This window comes from Cladophialophora carrionii, assembly GCF_000365165.1.
Source record: "Cladophialophora carrionii CBS 160.54 unplaced genomic scaffold supercont1.2, whole genome shotgun sequence".
Classification (NCBI taxonomy): Eukaryota; Fungi; Ascomycota; class Eurotiomycetes; order Chaetothyriales; family Herpotrichiellaceae; genus Cladophialophora; species Cladophialophora carrionii.
This window is the reverse complement of record NW_008481827.1, coordinates 998215-1014390: the sequence shown is the minus strand read 5'-3', so window position 1 is coordinate 1014390 and position 16176 is coordinate 998215. Positions and strand designations below refer to the sequence as shown.

At 56.1% G+C, this 16176-nt stretch overlaps 8 protein-coding genes across 8 annotated transcripts; 4 read left to right on the top strand and 4 right to left on the bottom strand.

Annotated features, from left to right (window-relative positions):
• Positions 1-574: 574 nt before the first annotated feature.
• Positions 575-2194, top strand: G647_02428 (uncharacterized protein; the record flags this gene model as incomplete). Its single annotated transcript, XM_008726777.1, has 1 exon — positions 575-2194. One exon carries the CDS (start codon positions 575-577, stop codon positions 2192-2194), a length of 1620 nt encoding a protein of 539 aa, XP_008724999.1.
• Positions 2195-2256: 62 nt separating this feature from the next.
• G647_02427 (uncharacterized protein) lies at positions 2257-2968 on the bottom strand (the record flags this gene model as incomplete). The annotated part of the gene is made up of 3 exons (XM_008726776.1): positions 2257-2465; positions 2539-2822; positions 2883-2968. 3 exons carry the CDS (start codon positions 2966-2968, stop codon positions 2257-2259), a joined length of 579 nt encoding a protein of 192 aa, XP_008724998.1.
• Positions 2969-3512: 544 nt separating this feature from the next.
• G647_02426 (uncharacterized protein) lies at positions 3513-4480 on the bottom strand (the record flags this gene model as incomplete). The annotated part of the gene is made up of 3 exons (XM_008726775.1): positions 3513-3628; positions 3694-4126; positions 4187-4480. The coding sequence occupies 3 exons, from the start codon at positions 4478-4480 to the stop codon at positions 3513-3515; spliced, it is 843 nt and encodes a 280-aa protein (XP_008724997.1).
• A 592-nt stretch (positions 4481-5072) lies between these two features.
• On the top strand, positions 5073-7017 carry G647_02425 (phosphonoacetate hydrolase; the record flags this gene model as incomplete). Its single annotated transcript, XM_008726774.1, has 3 exons — positions 5073-5501; positions 5567-5726; positions 5783-7017. The coding sequence occupies 3 exons, from the start codon at positions 5073-5075 to the stop codon at positions 7015-7017; spliced, it is 1824 nt and encodes a 607-aa protein (XP_008724996.1).
• A 45-nt stretch (positions 7018-7062) lies between these two features.
• On the bottom strand, positions 7063-9202 carry G647_02424 (uncharacterized protein; the record flags this gene model as incomplete). The annotated part of the gene is made up of 3 exons (XM_008726773.1): positions 7063-8081; positions 8182-8780; positions 8961-9202. The coding sequence occupies 3 exons, from the start codon at positions 9200-9202 to the stop codon at positions 7063-7065; spliced, it is 1860 nt and encodes a 619-aa protein (XP_008724995.1).
• Positions 9203-9994: 792 nt separating this feature from the next.
• Positions 9995-12348, top strand: G647_02423 (uncharacterized protein; the record flags this gene model as incomplete). Its single annotated transcript, XM_008726772.1, has 7 exons — positions 9995-10268; positions 10357-10530; positions 10604-10876; positions 10987-11122; positions 11232-11361; positions 11528-11736; positions 11898-12348. The coding sequence occupies 7 exons, from the start codon at positions 9995-9997 to the stop codon at positions 12346-12348; spliced, it is 1647 nt and encodes a 548-aa protein (XP_008724994.1).
• Positions 12349-12942: 594 nt separating this feature from the next.
• G647_02422 (uncharacterized protein) lies at positions 12943-13770 on the top strand (the record flags this gene model as incomplete). The annotated part of the gene is made up of 3 exons (XM_008726771.1): positions 12943-13330; positions 13405-13607; positions 13693-13770. The coding sequence occupies 3 exons, from the start codon at positions 12943-12945 to the stop codon at positions 13768-13770; spliced, it is 669 nt and encodes a 222-aa protein (XP_008724993.1).
• Positions 13771-13835: 65 nt separating this feature from the next.
• Positions 13836-16001, bottom strand: G647_02421 (tRNA pseudouridine(38-40) synthase; the record flags this gene model as incomplete). Its single annotated transcript, XM_008726770.1, has 1 exon — positions 13836-16001. One exon carries the CDS (start codon positions 15999-16001, stop codon positions 13836-13838), a length of 2166 nt encoding a protein of 721 aa, XP_008724992.1.
• Between the last annotated feature and the right edge of the window lie 175 nt (positions 16002-16176).

Genomic DNA, 16176 nt, shown 5'->3' with positions numbered 1-16176 from the left:
CTGAGTTTGCGACTCAACGTAAGGCGGGGAGGGTCACTGGCTGGTTATACGTTATATACCTCTGTCTGTATCCTCCTTACCTTCCTTTTAAGCGGCCCATTATCCTATTGACCCCTGGCGATGATGCCTCTGGCTTGTCAGCCAAGGGTTGGCGTCGTGGTATTTAGCCAGATTTATCCGCGAGAACTGGAGGGGCAAAGAACTCTTCTGAAAAGTGGATAATTAGTCCATACATAATCCAGTATCTCGAGGGGATCGAGTCGTACTCCCGAAGAGCTGCCGGGGGAACCACTGCTTCGAGATTCTTCTGGTCATTGGTTCACCTACCCCAGATCCCTCTGATTGCATCCTGTCCCTCGGAAGAGATTCACGAGGTAGACCCAAGAACTGGCCCTGCGTCCTCGCGCACCCACTAAGCCTCAGACGTATGTACTGCTGGGTAGCAACGGACGACAGTGATCTGAAGGCTGAAGCGCGACTGGCTGCCCCTTGACATCCAGGTACCTGACTTACTCCAGCTTGGCTATCGCCAGGTCATCGCACCAGTTTTAGCGACTGTCTGGACAAGCTCGTCATGCGGACGGTCTTCAAGAATGGCCGCATTTTCACCGGCTCGCAGGCCGAGTCAGCTTATGGACGACATTCGTGCATGATCGTCAACAAAGACCTGATCGAATATGTCGGCAACGATGCCGATGCTGAGGTCGAGGCGGCGACTAGCGAGGGCGCCACGGTCCTTGACCTCGGCCAGCAGACACTGGCACCGGGGTTCATAGACAGTCACATGCACCTTCTGATGTTTGGGTTCTCCTTACAAAAGATCAGCATCGAGCACTGCAAGTCCCTGTCGGACATCCAGGCCACGATCAGACAGGCCGCGAAGGAGCATCCCTCCAGGCCTCGGCTCCTCTGTCAAGGCTGGATGCATTTCATGACGGACGGACACGCGTTGGCGAGTGACCTGGAAGGGCTGGACGAGCAGAACCGCCCGATCTTCATTGACGCAAAGGACTTGCATTCGACGTGGTGCAACAGTGCGGCACTGGAAGAGATGGCCGTCCAAGACATGCCGGACCCTCCAGGCGGGGAGATCAAGCGAGACGAGAAGGGCAATCCAACGGGCTTGATGAGCGAGGCAGCCGGCATCATGGTCGTGTGGCCTCACCTTGCCAGGGTCGCATCGATGGAGGACAAGCTGACGGCCGTGCGAGAAGCAATCAGGACGTACAACGCCGCAGGGTATACCGGCATGATCGAGATGGCCATGGACGAAAATGGCTGGGAAGCCCTGCTGCAGCTGAGATCCAAGCAGGAATTGTCCATCCGCCTCGCAGTGTATTGGCTGATAGCTCCGTCCAAGACCGACGAGGAGAACTTTCGCCAGGTCGATCGTGCCGTCGAACTGTGGACGCAGTATAACCTGACGTCGTCTCCTGATCTTCGAATCGCCGGTATCAAGATCATCGGCGACGGGGTCATCGACGCCTGCACCGCCGCCTTGCTGGAGCCTTACTCTTCGACCGGCAGCTCCATCGACCCGCTGTGGGATGCTGACATGCTCAAGAAAGTCGTCCAACGAGCGGACGCCGCAGGGCTCCAATGCGCGCTGCATGCGATTGGCGATGCCACGATCAAGATCTCAATCGACGCCCTCGAGGCTGTTGCTTCGAGCGGGAGACGACACCGCATAGAGCATTTGGAATTGACGTCCCCGGGAGACGCTAAGAGACTGTCAAATGCTGGCATCACTGCGTCGATCCAGGCGGTGCACGTCGACCCTGCGATACTGAGACAGTGGAATAACTTGCTCGGGGCGCAGCGACGGGGTCGCGCATTCGCATACCGGGAATTTCTGGACGAAGGGGTCAGACTGGCCTTGGGCACCGATGCTCCCACGGCTCCTAACCTGCCTCTGCCCAACCTGTACACTGCTACGACGAGGAGATCGGCGAGGGAGCCGGACTCTGAAGAGGTGGTGAACAAGCATTTCGCGCTGCCCTTATTGAACGCCTTCTCAGCAGCCACGCAAGGAGCAGCGCACAGCGTCTTCCTGGACAAGATCACAGGGTCACTGGAAGCAGGCATGAAAGCTGACTTTGTGGTGCTCGACATGGAGTGGGCGCCTGAGAAATTGCTACAGGCCACGGTCAAGCAGACATGGTTCAATGGAAAGCAGGTTTATGGCACGGCGTAGCCGCGAGTATGCTGGTACTTGGGAAGTGTGAGAATGAGCGCTGTTATACAGGGAGGCAGTCTTCACGAGGAAGACGATGCAACTCCTGCTACCTTCTCCTTGGTGTTTTCTGCCACTCCACCGGTGGCCTCCTTGCCTCCTTCAGTACTCTCCTGGGTCGAGCCGATCGCATTCTTACTGTGCTCCTGCACCGAATCCTCCAAGTCACCACTGATCTCCTTTGTTTTGTCTGTGGCTTCCTCGAGTCTCTGTTTCTGCAATTCCTTCGGGTCTGCAGTGGGTGGGTATAGTAATCAGTATTTGCACTTTTCTTCCATGGTCTGTTCATAGAGGCGTGTACTCACCCTCGCTGCCCCGCTTTTCGCTGCCTGAGAACATGCTGCCGATCTGGCCCGCACCGGCACCTACTGCACCTCCTGCGAATTGTACAGTGCTGCCGAGACCGTCGCCAACACCTTGCACGGTGCCAACTACGCCTTCGCCAAGTGCTCCGACGGTGTTGCCGACCGCGTCGACGACTCCTTTAACGCCTCCTCCTACAGTACCTCCAAGAGCAGTGACGGCGTTTTGTGTATTCGAGGAGACGCCTTGAGCCTCGCCTTGAGGAACTTTGCCTGCGATGGCAGCTCTAGTAGTGAAGGAGGACCGTCAGCTTGAGTGAAGTGATGTACAGAAAGGTCAAACTCACTTTGTTTGCTCAGCTAGTTTATCGCCTCTCTTGTCGCCTGGAAGGAGGTCGAGATCTATCACACGGTTCTCTGCAACTTTGACCATTGTGAGTTCGGGGCTGTAAACTCTTGTATACCTTTTAAGAGTCTCTCGCTTCGCCAGAGCGGAGAGCGTGTCATAAGCGAGCGCATCATGCCCATTACAGAGAGCATTCGGTGCTTGGAGTGACGTAACAATGGCTTCACGCCTCAACTGGATCTTGTTCTACGGCACTGAGACCGCATGACGATATAATGTGCAACCTGCCGTTCGATCCTCTGCGGGATGTCATGGCCGGCCTCTCAGGACCAAGTGACCAGGATCTCAGCTTGGAATGAAGGGATTTGTTTCCCCGCACTAGAGCGACTCGCTAATTGAGCACGTGAGGTTAATTATGTCAGCAAGGTCAGCAAGGATTGAAGCTTCACCATCGTGCGAGCTTCATCGTCTCCAGTGTCCAACCGTTTACCATTCGAACTTTTGGCTAAATTGGACTACTGTGTATTTCGATTTGACCGTGGCACACAACCTCGAGCGACTGCCACAGTGACTACTTTGCACCATAAGTCTCGGCTCGATCTCCATCTCACCACTTAATGCCGTCTCACACTCAATGGACAGGCTGTATCCTTGCGGCATTCTGCTCAACCTGCTTCTCCGACATGAAAGGAGCAGCAAACCCATAAGTCTTGTACCCTTGAGAATAGTCCTTGCCCTCAACCCGCTCTACAACAGTCCAAGTCAGCGTGGTCCTTTCAAGCAGACCTCAATCAAAAGCAGCATCGACTCACCGTTATCAGGTGGGAAGTTCTCCCTCCTATGTTTGTAATACCTCTGCCTCAGATCCTCTCCATCACTCTTTCCGTGGTATGTTGCATATATCATGCTTCTCCTTGTACTGGTTCGATTTGGCCCACTGCGATGAGCGAGATGGCTCCCAAACAGCAGCACGTCACCTGGTCGAAGCGGGACTGGTGTCCATTCATGACTGTCTTCCCACCCCTTGGAAATGGCACCCCCATGAGCAAGCTCGACGTCCATCTTGTGGGAGCCGGGTACAACCTCAATGCACCCATTCTCAAGCGTGGCCTCATCCACGGCAAAGTTCGCGGTCAAGTGCTCGATCTTGCCGATGTGGTCGTATGCTGGTGCGTCCAGGTGTGCTGCAAAGCCATTGCCTGATGGCAGTTTGTAGTTGATCTTGTCTTTGAAGAGCAGCATGTCCTACATTGGCGAAGAATTTCCGTCAGCCAATCTGAACAGCCGAACGATGAGTCGACTTACGTCTCCAGAAAGACTCTTCAAGATCTGTGCTATGGCCTCGCCGCACAAGAGCGCGTGAAAGTCAGGGTGGTAGTCCACAAAGTTTTCGGTCCGCATCAGCTGTCGCGTGCCATCTGTGTTCACCTCATGGTAGGGCATCCATTTGCCTTTCTCAGACGGCCATAAGCGGACTTGTTCTGTCCACGTCTGGAGGTCATCCGGCTTGACCAAACCGTGCTCTTCTGCGCGAAGGAGCAGGTATCCATCGCGCTTGAACTGCTCGATAAGTTCAGGACTCGGCACAAAGGATGCCATGCTTTTCCCAATTGTCCGAGATCTTACAGTTGGTATGGGCAAGCCCAGGTTATTCGTATCGATCCAATCTCAAAAATGCACCTTGTACGACTCTTAACCGCCGACCGCATCCAGAAATACCCCGCTGGTTTAATACTGCAGATCTGTATACCGATTTTCGCGCTGTCACTCCGGGTTGCGGTCTTCGTGCCGTAGCCGCCCGATCGGCTGGTCTCCGCTCTTGGACTCTGAACTCAAGATCTGATCAGTGCCATGCTACCAGTGGAACTTTTTATCCATCTGTCCCACCAAAGCTGGTGTCTGTGTAGCCTCAATACGCCCTTTGTCGTCTGGAAAGTTGAACCGCACAAGCTGAAGAGCTCGATCTTCAGTCCGAAGCAGGAAACAACGTCGGCTGTCTACCGAGCAGGTTATGCTTGACCGAACGTGGCAGCAAGTTAAGGAAGAACAAATGCATCGAGCTCGACGAGATATTTGACTATCGCATCATCATCTCTGTCACAGTTCCCATCACAGTCCTGGTACAAACTCGTCGCACAAGCCACGAGACGTTCAGATTCATAGATTCGCGCAAACCGACGAGTTCAGCAAAATGCTACAGTCTGTTGAGCGCCACACCCTGGCCTGTGTCAAAGAACTATTCCACTTCATCAAGGTCCAGGGCCAGGGCGACTACCTCGGTGAGAACGTCTCCCAACTCGAGCACTCGCTGCAAGCTGCGCAACTGGCGGTTGAAGCCGGCGCGGACGACGACACCATTCTCGGCGCTTTGCTGCACGATGTCGGCCGTTTCATCCCCGCCGCAGAGGACATGCCAGCCATGATCGCTCCAGATGGTGTGTTTGTCGGTCGCGCCAGCCATGAAGTACTTGGCGAGAAATATCTTCGCGCTCTAGGGTTCAGCGAGACGATATGTCAATTGGTGGGCGCACATGTTATGGCCAAGCGGTACTTGACCGCCGTCGATCGGGAGTATTATGCAGGGTTAAGCGAGTCAAGCAAGACGACATTGAAATTCCAGGTACGATCGACCTCGCTCTGGTCCGGGGCGGGATACGAGCCTGGGAACAAGCTGACACTTAACAGGGCGGCACCTTCACAGAAGACCAAGTCCGCGATGCCCAAAAAGACCCCCTTCTGGAGGCCAAACTGGCTGTTCGCAGATGGGACGATATGGCAAAAGTGCCAAACATCAAAACTCTGCCACTCGAGTACTACGAGCGAATGGCAACCATGAACCTACTCAGTAAGTGAATTGCTCGCGAGCCCAACTCCGATGCCGATGGATCTAACAATTTTCAGAATCCCGCTCCAGCTTCGAACTACACGGAAGGAAATACAAGCTTCCCGAACGACCGACGGTGGTGATCTGCATCGACGGGTTTGACCCCGAATATCTCGAGCAAGGTATCTCCGACGTTGTTCTTCCCAACATGGCCAAATTCGTGCAGTCAGGCTTTGCGGTCACTGCGAAATGCGCCATGCCTTCATTCACGAACCCGAACAACGTCTCCATCATCACTGGTGCCCCCACGGCCGTGCATGGAATCTCGGGGAATTTCTTCCTCGACCGGGCAACTCGAAAGGAAGAAATGGTGCTTGATGACTCGCTGCTCCGTGGCTCGACCATATTAGAGCAGATGTCGAAGCGCGGCGTGCGTGTTGCTGCCATCACGGCAAAGGACAAGCTACGAGCGATCATCAACCACGGCCTGGACTTCTCCAGAGACATCTCCTTCTCCGCACAGTATGCCGATAAATGCACAGCTGCAGATAACGGGATTTCTGATGTTGCGAAATGGCTAGGCTTACCGACACCAAGCCAGTATTCCGGAGACCTGTCTCTGTTTGTTCTGAAAGCGGGTGTCAAACTTCTCGAGGAAGACAAAGCAGACCTGTTCTACCTGACGCTATCTGACTTCGTTCAGCACAAACATGCGCCTGGAAGCAAGGAAGCCAATTCTTTCATGTCAGCTATCGATGATTGCATCGGACGCCTCGTCGAATTGGGCGCCACCGTTACTGTCACTGGTGATCACGGAATGAGTGACAAATGCAACGACGACGGTACGCCAAATGTGCTTTTCGTCGAGGAGGAATTGGACCTCAAGTTCGGCGCCGGCTCGTCCAGGGTCATCTGCCCGATCACGGATCCATTTGTCCGACACCACGGCGCTCTAGGCTCCTTTGTCCGGGTGTACCTGAATCATCCCGAGATTGGCGTCAAAGCAGCCCTGGACCATCTTCGCTCCTTCCCTGAAGTCCTACTGGCTATCGATGGAGCTACCGCGGCTGAGATGTTCGAGATGCCTCTCGATCGTGAGGGAGATATTGTTCTGATCTCTCAGAAGAATGCAGTGCTCGGAAGCCGACGGGAAGAGCATGCCCTCGGCGAGCTCAGCGATCATCGCCTCCGATCTCACGGCGGCCTCTCAGAGCAACAGATTCCTCTGCTGAAATCACTACCTGCCGACAATCCACCTACTGACCGCGACTGGAGAAACTTCGATGCGTTTGATATTGCGCTAAATTGGTGAAGGGGAGGGGGGAATCGCGAATTGAGCACAGCTCTTGCACATTCATTACTGGTGATGAGATACTCCCAGGTCGAGGTCGAAGTTCAAGTCCGCACCTGGCGAATACAGAAAGTCGTAGTTCTCGAGGAACATCGCATCTGTAGGGCTGAGCCACTGATTGTCCAGGTCGAAAGGCGGTTGCGGTCCAGGCACGGCCTGAGATTGAGCCGGAGCGGCCTCTTGGCCCGCACCGTGCAGGAACCGGTCAAGCAGCTTTCTCATACTGCTAGCAATGCTTGTCAGCAGATGTCTTGGGTGCATGGTTGTCGTCACGTTTTCCAGCACCACTGCCAGGGCATCCAGAGTCTCCGAGATGCCAGCCTTGTCGATTCTGAGATTTGCGGGGTTCTTGATCCGGATTTTGAGCAAGAAGACAAAAGCGAATGCGATCATTGTATCGAAGTACGTGGGAAGCCCATGCAGATATGATTGGATCTCACGGTCCGCAGCAATGACCTGGAGAATGGATGTCGCCGAGTGTACCGCATTCGTGGCGAACTCCTGCAAATCAGGATCCAGTTGCAAATGCTCGCCCTCGGCGGCAGGGGCCCTCCTGAAGACGTGGGAGCACAAAAACAGCTTTGCGAAGTGGAAATGAAGGCCTACTCCTTTTCGTGGATAGTTCCCGACGCACTCGTTGACGTGAAACCTCTCGTTCCAGTCGGCACGCCAGGTGTCTAAGGCGATACTCAGCCGCCGCAATTGTGGGATCAGTTGGTCCGAGAGATGCGCTTCAGGGTCGAGACTGAACTGGTCGAAGACGCGGGTGCTGATGGTCCAGATCTCCACCTGGCTGACCAGCCGGGCGTCGTCTTCAGTCGCGAACTCGGACTGCAGAAACTGACTGGGAGGCGTTATTGCGCCAAAGTCCCGTGTCAGAGGCGGCCTTCCGTAGCAGATGGAGAAGTGATGATCACACACAAAAACCAGATAGTATAGTCGGGTGCGTAAGTAGCATGCTTTCTTCGTGTGTGGCGCCTTTGGAATACAGCGGTGAAGGTTCAGCTCGCCCGCAATCCGCGCAGCTACACATACCGTGTCAGCCCAGTCAGCGGGTCTCAGTCAATGAGATGTACTTGCCTGCGCCGACCAGAGTCCACGAGATATCGCTCAGCCAAAACGCACCGATGCAGAAGGCACGCACGTCATCGTGATTGTTCCGCTTCGAGAACATCCTCGAGGACGCGAGGCTGACAAAGTGCTGATAGCATGCGTAATATAAGTTGGACGGCGTGTGGAGGGCTCCCACGGCACAGATCGCGGCAGTGAGGAGCGGCGAGCTCTTCCTCACGCTTGCCAGCGAGTCATGCTCGGCCAGGATCGTGTACAAGAAGTGGTCGAGGCGTCGGGCGTACAGGCGGAAGAAGGATTCGGCGTCGTCCAGACTGATGATGCCACGGTCGATCAGGTCGAAGTCGTCGACGAGGCTTTGGCGCGTCGCGGCTGGCGAAGCATCCGATACCTCGGACACGCATGAGGCAGGGATGACGGCCGGGCCCCTGTTCATGTCCATCACGACTTCCCACCCTTGCTCCTTTTGCTGAGGCTGCCCGGTCGTCGTCGCCGTCGTCATGGTGGCATCGGGCTGGCTGGGGGCCTGTTGTGATGGTGCCGCGGTCGCCTGCAGCAGGGCATTTGAAGGGGCATCTGATCCAGATCTCTGGTGGAGAAGGTTGACAGAATCTTCGAGCTGTCGCAGTTTCTCCTCGATGTTTGCCTTCCACCTGGTTTAGTCAGTGTCGTGCGCATCAAGTCACAGCATACCGCCGATCTGCTCTGGATGAAGGCCATCTAGGCTTCGTCTAATGGATCGCTCGGACACCCTCCTGCACACGGCTTTTCGTCGCCTGTCACCCAGAGGGCTTTTGCATGGGTTCTTGACCCTCACTAAAGAGTAGACTTACGCCACATCGCTTTCAAGGAGCATCTGCAGACTCCGATTCACAACACACGACAGCCCTCTCTTCCTGCATCTCGTGCACGGCGGGACACCATCTCCCATGTGGCATTTGATTTTCTGCTTCCGGCACGCCACACATGCTGTGATCTTCCGGCTGATGTCGATCGGCTTGCGGTCGCCGAACGACTCCCGCAACGCCTGGACGGCTGATGAGCCGAGATCTACCGGGCTCGCCGCCGCCGACATGTCTGACCGAGGACGAGTTCTCTGGGACTCATCGCAAGAAGACAAGCAAGGAATCGCAGAGGTTGCCGCTCAATGATGTCGTGCTCGTCCGTCCAATCAATCTTGGGTCAATTGCTTACGTGCTCGGCTGTTACTCCTCGTGGGGTGTATGGAAACATACCAGTAGCGCTGACGCTTTACCACAATACATAGCGTTTTCTGGTCATTATCCTGAGGTCTTTGGCCTTCATTACAAAGATTTTCCATTACGCCCGAACAGGCTCTAGCATGGCCACGTGCGGGGATCGCTAGCCCTCGCTGGCTCGCCATTTCTCACTCCTCCCTCTCAGTGTTATCGGCCCAGCAGCGAGAGATTGGCCTCTCTCTCTTGCCATGTGCCATTTTCAGGGGTTATGGGAGTTGAGGGATCGGATTACCGGTAAGTTCTGCTCGCTCGCGCTGCGGACTTCGTGCCAGGCGCCGGGATGAAGTCAAGGTCTGTTCTCACTCCTCGTCGATCCCGTCTGAATTTCTCCTTCGAAGCCGACTTGCACGTGGTAAAGGTTGGTTTGTCCATTCGTTATCCACAATGAAAGCCACTGGCAACATGTCTATCTTCCTCCAAGGGTGTTGAAGAGATCTCCTGTTCAGTGCGGTCTTGGCCCGAGATCTCGCATCAGCCTCGTGCAAGAACAGGTACACAGGAATATGTATATCTTCAGCACGGGCAGCGGTGGCGAGATGGCTGCGCTCGAGAACACCAGGACTCAGTGATCTGTTCTAGCAGCACCTTTCTCGGCAATCTCACTCACCATGCTCGAGACAACATCTCAGTTCGGGTTTCTCAAGTTCTTGGTCGTCGCGGGTGTTGGACTGTTCGGTGATGGATACCTGAACTTGAGCATCGGACTAGGTATCCCCTTATCCTTTCCTGTACCCTATTCTCTCAAGACTTTCCTGACCCTCCCAGTTGTTCCGATGCTCGGATATCTCTACTTCGCGGATGAGGAGAACAAGATCCCAACACTACCGGCCGACACGATCAAGGCGGCGCTCTCGATTGGCATGATCGTCGGCCAGCTTGGATGTGAGTTGTTCTAGACGCCCTGAAAGATCGTCCATACATACACCATCGCGCATCGGCCGAGCAGTTCGGAGATGCTAACGCCATCCAGTCGGCATCCTCGGCGACGCTCTAGGCCGCCACCGGATTTACGGAAAGGAACTCATGATCACCATCCTCGGCACGCTTCTGTGCGTGCTAATGCCCTGGCGAGGCTTCAGCCACCACGATGTGATTGCGTGGATGTCTGTTTTCCGCGTCCTCACCGGCATTGGAATCGGCGGAGGTATGTCGTCCGCGCTCCAGACTACCGTGACACAAAACGTGAACGACTGATCTCAAATTGTTCATACGGGCAGACTATCCCATGACTTCAGCACTCTCCGCCGAACACAACCCGCTACATTCGCGGGCAAAGCTCGTGCTCGCTGTCTTTGCGTCCATCGGTCTCGGCGGCTTCACTGCTGGCATCACGTACCTCGTTCTCCTTGCCGCGTTCAAGTCCTCGGTGGACCATAATATTTACCATCTCCACTGGGTCTGGCGACTCTTGTTCGCCCTCGGACTGGTGCCCCTGATCATCACGCTTTACTTTCGATTGACCATGCCTGAGAGCAAGCCCTACCAACAATGTGAGTTCTCCCAGGAAAGGTCGGCTAGGTGACGCCGTATCGGAGGCGAGGCAGGGCGCGGCGAGGCGAGTCAGTTCAAGTCCCCCGCTAACGGAACGACACGATCCCAGATGTTGCTGAGGAGACGTCCCTGAAGAAGGACGGCAGACGGGGCCTTCACGAACAGTTCCAAGACTTCAAAACCTATTTCTCCGAGTGGAAGCACGCGAAGGTCCTCTTCGCCGTCAGCATGTGCTGGTTTCTCTTGTAAGTTACTAGCCTGCTCAAGACTGGCAATCAGTTTCTCTGCCCCTGTGCCCTGGAAGCATATATTCGGATGTCTGACGACTAATGCTAATTGTTACTTGCACCCTAGCGATATCGCATTCTACGGCGTCAACCTGAACCAGAGCGTCATCCTCTCGCGGATCGGCTACGGCAAAGCCGACACCCCATGGGGAACACTGTGGAATACGGCTGTCGGAAACATCATCGTCGCAGCAGCGGTATGTATAACCCTTCGCCTTCACGTTCACACCCTCGACTCTTTCGTCCAGCAGGCGGATTTCAAATTGCACCTTGCACATCGCATCTGCCAGCCCAGCGCGCACCCTAATCGAATGTTTCTGTTGGTATGACTACCATTACTCACAATCATATTCACATCTATAGGGCTACCTCCCCGGCTACTACATCGGCATCTTCCTACCCGACTGGATCGGCCGCGTGAGACAACAGTTCTACTGCAGCGCCGTCGTGGCCGGCCTGTACGCCATCTGGGCAGGGGTGCTGACCGACAGCTCCACCAGCACCGGCGGGCTGATCGCCATATTCACGCTGGCGCAGCTCTTTCTGAACATGGGTCCAAATTGCACCACCTTGTAAGTCGTCGCATCGTGTTCCTTGTCTTCTGAATCTCCGGGGCTTCCCCTCTTACCCATCATCTCTCCCTACCTATCTCGATGTGTGCATATGTGCACGTGTGCAAGCTTCCGTTCTTCACATCTGCCTACTCCCTCTTCGCGCTCTAACGCACATCTAGTCTCCTCCCCGTCGAGGTCTTCCCCACCCGCGTCCGCGGCACCGCACACGGCATCGCCGCCGCGTCGGGCAAAGCCGGCGCCATCGTCACGGCGTTCTCCTTTGCGCAGCTGACGGACGCGATCGGCCTGTCTGCCGTGCTGGGCATTCTGGCGGGGATCATGGCCCTCTGCGCGGCCTGCACGCTGCTTATCCCGGAGACGAAGGGCCGGACGCTGGACGAGATCGAGCATGGGATTCTGTACGGGGAGAGTCGTAGTCCCGGCGTGAGCTCAGACTCGGATGGAGAGAGTTACAAGACTAAGCCTGGCCTAGGTGCTGGCCGTGGCGTGAGGGGTGGCAATGGTGGCGATGGTGGTGATGGTGATTCGTCGCCAGTCTTGGACGGGAGCACGAGCGTACGGCCCAAATGGGATATGGACGCGGACAAGGGGAGAGGAGTAGGAGTGTGAGTGCGACGGGGTGAGTGTGGCTGTGTATGCAAGGGAGAGGATCTGAGGGCTGGGGTATATGGGCATGGAGAGGACGTGTAAGAGAGCCTGAAATGCTGCGATGCGATGCGCTGTTCTGCTCTGCTCTGCTCTACCCCTGGGTGACCTCGCTTCTCTATCTTTGACATCCACTGGCTGCAGGAATGCGCCGCTATTCGAGGCAATAGAGTCATCGGCCGGAACATCTATCAATCTAATTAGTACCTAGGTATCTACCCTTGAACCGCCGACCTGAAGTCCGGCAACAAAAACTCGACCAACTCTTCCAGTAACCGCCAATAAGTCAATTACAGTAGGCCTGAAGTTTAATGAGGTTTCTTGATCATAGTCTACATCCAAACTCGACTTACACAAAACACGTCGATAATTAATTAGATGTTCGCCAGAAATGACCTTGACTCGCTCCGGAGAGACAATCTTCCGGCGTGCCTTTCACGTCTTCAACGTGGCCGCCAAAGTCTCAAGTCCCCATCTACTCCGTACTCTTCATAGAACAATCAAAATCAACCATTCGACCTCCCTCGCCGCCTGATGCGAGGTTAGGTTGACGCCGGCATGATCCTCGGCCCCGGAATGCACCATTTCTCAATCTACCTCCCGAGCCCGACGACCGTGTCCTTCACGGTCTCAACACGCCCCCTTCACGTCCCCGTAGTCTCAACCAATTCTTCCCGGGTACATATCCCCAGAGTGAAAGCACGGATCTTCACGTTCCTCAAGCACGTCTTGCGCGCGCTCCTGGTCTTCTATACCGCGCTGGTCACCGTGGTCAAAGCCCAGGGGTCGGTACAGTCGGCCAGCTTCGACGCGTACGCCGACTTGTTGCTCCACCTCAGTCTTTTCAGCGGGTTCATCAGATTCCTCGCCGACAAAGCAGAATGGTGGATTCTCGTCCCCGTCAGCCTCGTGGTCATGTACGCTTGTCTACGGAGGGATTATGTCGGTATGTGGGTTTTCATTCGTATTCTTCATCGAGTCTCAAATCTGTATCTGAATCCCCTCTAACGTCCTGGCCAGAAGAATCTCTCCTCGTCCTACAAGGCCTGGGAATCCAGACGTCGACTTCATCGCGGTACTTCTTCACAGGGCCAACCACGACGTTCATCCCGACGACGCAAATCCAGGATATCGTCATCCATGAAGCGTTCAAGGGGCTGGAAGTGAGATTCTACTTGGCCGTGATTGTCGAGGGCGCTACCGAGGTGGTGGTTGTCTTTCCGGTGCGTTTCAACGCGCGTATTGCGTTGCATTGCATTGCCACGCTAATCCACCGTCGATTCGGATGCTGACCTTCTGGGGCCACAGACGCTGCTCCCCCGGCGCGACATCCTCGAGGAAGTCTGGCGAGGGGCTCGAAAATGCTTGTACTCGGGCATTCGATGATACGGTGTCCACCGTCAAGCCTATGCTATTTGACTTACTCTACTGACGCATTCGTCTCCTCGAAATCACGCCCCCTCAGTAGCGTCCGTCTCTTCGCGGGCACGTCTCCCATTCCGACCTTTCAACCACTTCGCGTTCAACACCTCGAGACTTTCCATCCGGGGTTTCTTCATGACGGGGACATAACGCCCCTGCAGCCTCGCGCGAGCACTCCCATCGAAGACCTTCTGACTCCTCACACCAGCACTGCGAGAAGAACCATCCCTGGTAGTGACTCCCCGGTGGAAAGGACTCTGGTCACCCTGAGAAATGGCCAGGTCGAGGAGACTCCCCGCGAGGATCTCCTGCATTTTGGCCTCACGCCACTGCGTCCACAGTTCATCGACGACGGCACCAACGCCGAATTTGCCATCATTCTTGGCAGGACTCTTGAGAAGGGAAGGGACAGTGCGTTCATCCCCAGCATACAACCAGTGTAACGAGTCCACCATTTCCTCGACAGCAGGCTCGTCGGGGTCCTTGTCCGGGAAAATACAATCCCAGAGCACGAGCGGCGCGTCGTCCGCCATCTCGTACATGGGCCGCCCTGGATGTTTCTGCACATCGAGCAACTCGTCCACAATGCTGGGATCCTCCAGACCCTGTCCCACCAAGAACAGTACCGCGACCATGCAGCGCACTTGATGCCACAGGAATGCCGTCCCGTGGACACAGAAAGCGTACACTTTCGGCTCTCCCGCTTGCGTCTGCTGCAGAAGGCCGCCAGTCTCGTTTCCAAGCACGGGGTCGACGACACCGCCGTCGCGCTGACTCAATCCCTCGTGCTCCACCACCGCCCGTCCGCTCCCATCCCACTCGACCACGTCGCAGTACGTGATCCTCCTCACGCAACTGCTCATCTGTTTACTCGCGTCGATTTTGCAAAAGTTGCGGAAATCGTGCACGCCCTCCAGCTTGTTGGCCGCGATCTTCATGCGCTCCACGTCCAGCCAGCCTTCCCTGGCGCGGGCCCGACCATCGCCGCCACGAAGTAAACCCAAGGGCCCCGGCGTGGGACAGAACGCCGGATTCGTGAAGAAGTACTTGTACCGGCGTTCGCGGCAGGAGAAGCGGGCGTCGAAGTTTGCAGGCGGGGATGGACACCACGCCAGCACGCGGATGTCGGGCGGGAGAAGCGCATTCAGGAGCGAAATGTACGGCAGTTCGTCGGCCACGGGGTCGAACTCTTTCTTGTACGTCTCCGTCGCGAGATCCTCGCTGTCTATAGCAGGCATGGACATGTCACCTTCCTCTGGCAGAGGTTCTGCCTCGGTATTGGTGTCGGTATTTGTATCGCCATTGCCACCGTTTTCGCCAAGCTCACGAGCCGCATCTTCCTCCTCTTCTTCTTTCGTCGTCGTCGTCATCGTCCCTCTCTTCTTCTTCTCAACGGGCCGATTACTCCGCACGCGTATCCCCACGACCTGCCCAAACGCACTGACTCCCCTATCTGTCCTCCCGCATTTGCTATACTGGCAGCCATCCCAATTGAGCTCGAGTCTCCTCACCCTCGGAGGGCTGTGTTTCGCGGTATCGTTGGGTTCCGACTTTGCGTCCCCTGCCCCACCACCCCTGTCCTCCTGAGCGTACACCCGCCTCCTCTCCTCGGCTCCCCAGAGCACATTGACGCTCTCGTCCGCGCCGGGCCGCACCTCGGGGCTGATCAGCCGGCCCTTGCGCAGCGCCTTCCACAGCACCTCCTCGACCGTCGGCTGCGGTGTCACGTTGCCGTTGGCGTGCTCGAACCCCCCGTACCGAGAGCCCAGGTACGCGAACTTGAGCGCGATGTGTCGCGTCGTGTAGGCTGCGGGGTTGAAGGCCCGGGCGCGACGAGGGGATCGAGACCGAGAGCGAGACCGATTGCCTCCTGGTGGCGCCGCGACGGGAGGACTTGGCTGGGCGACGGTATCATCCGTCGAGACACACGTGGAAGGGGATGATGCACTCGAGGCGGTGGTGCGGGTGGTGCGGAGGCGGGCGAGAAGGGCGGTCTGCTCGCGCAGTTGGCGTTCCAGGCTTGTTATGCGGGAGAGGAGTTGGAGTTCCGCGGGCGTGTGGGATGAGGAGTCGAGGGTAGTGGCAGCGGCGGCGGCGGCCGTAGTAACTGTAGAGATACTTGTAGCGGGACTTTTGGTTGTATCTGAACTCGTTGTGGTGGTGGCTGTCCGTTCATTCGAGTCATGATCCGTCATTGCGGAGCTGGACTGGTAACGCGAAAAGGTGTGGAAAAGCCGCTGGGCTGAAGAGACGGAGACGAGCCTGCTCGTCGAGAATATTGGGGCGGCAGAATGGCAAAGAGGCATGAAAGAGAAGCGCGCAGGTGGGAGTATCCCAGGACGTGGGTGCGCGCTGTGGTTGATGGTCACG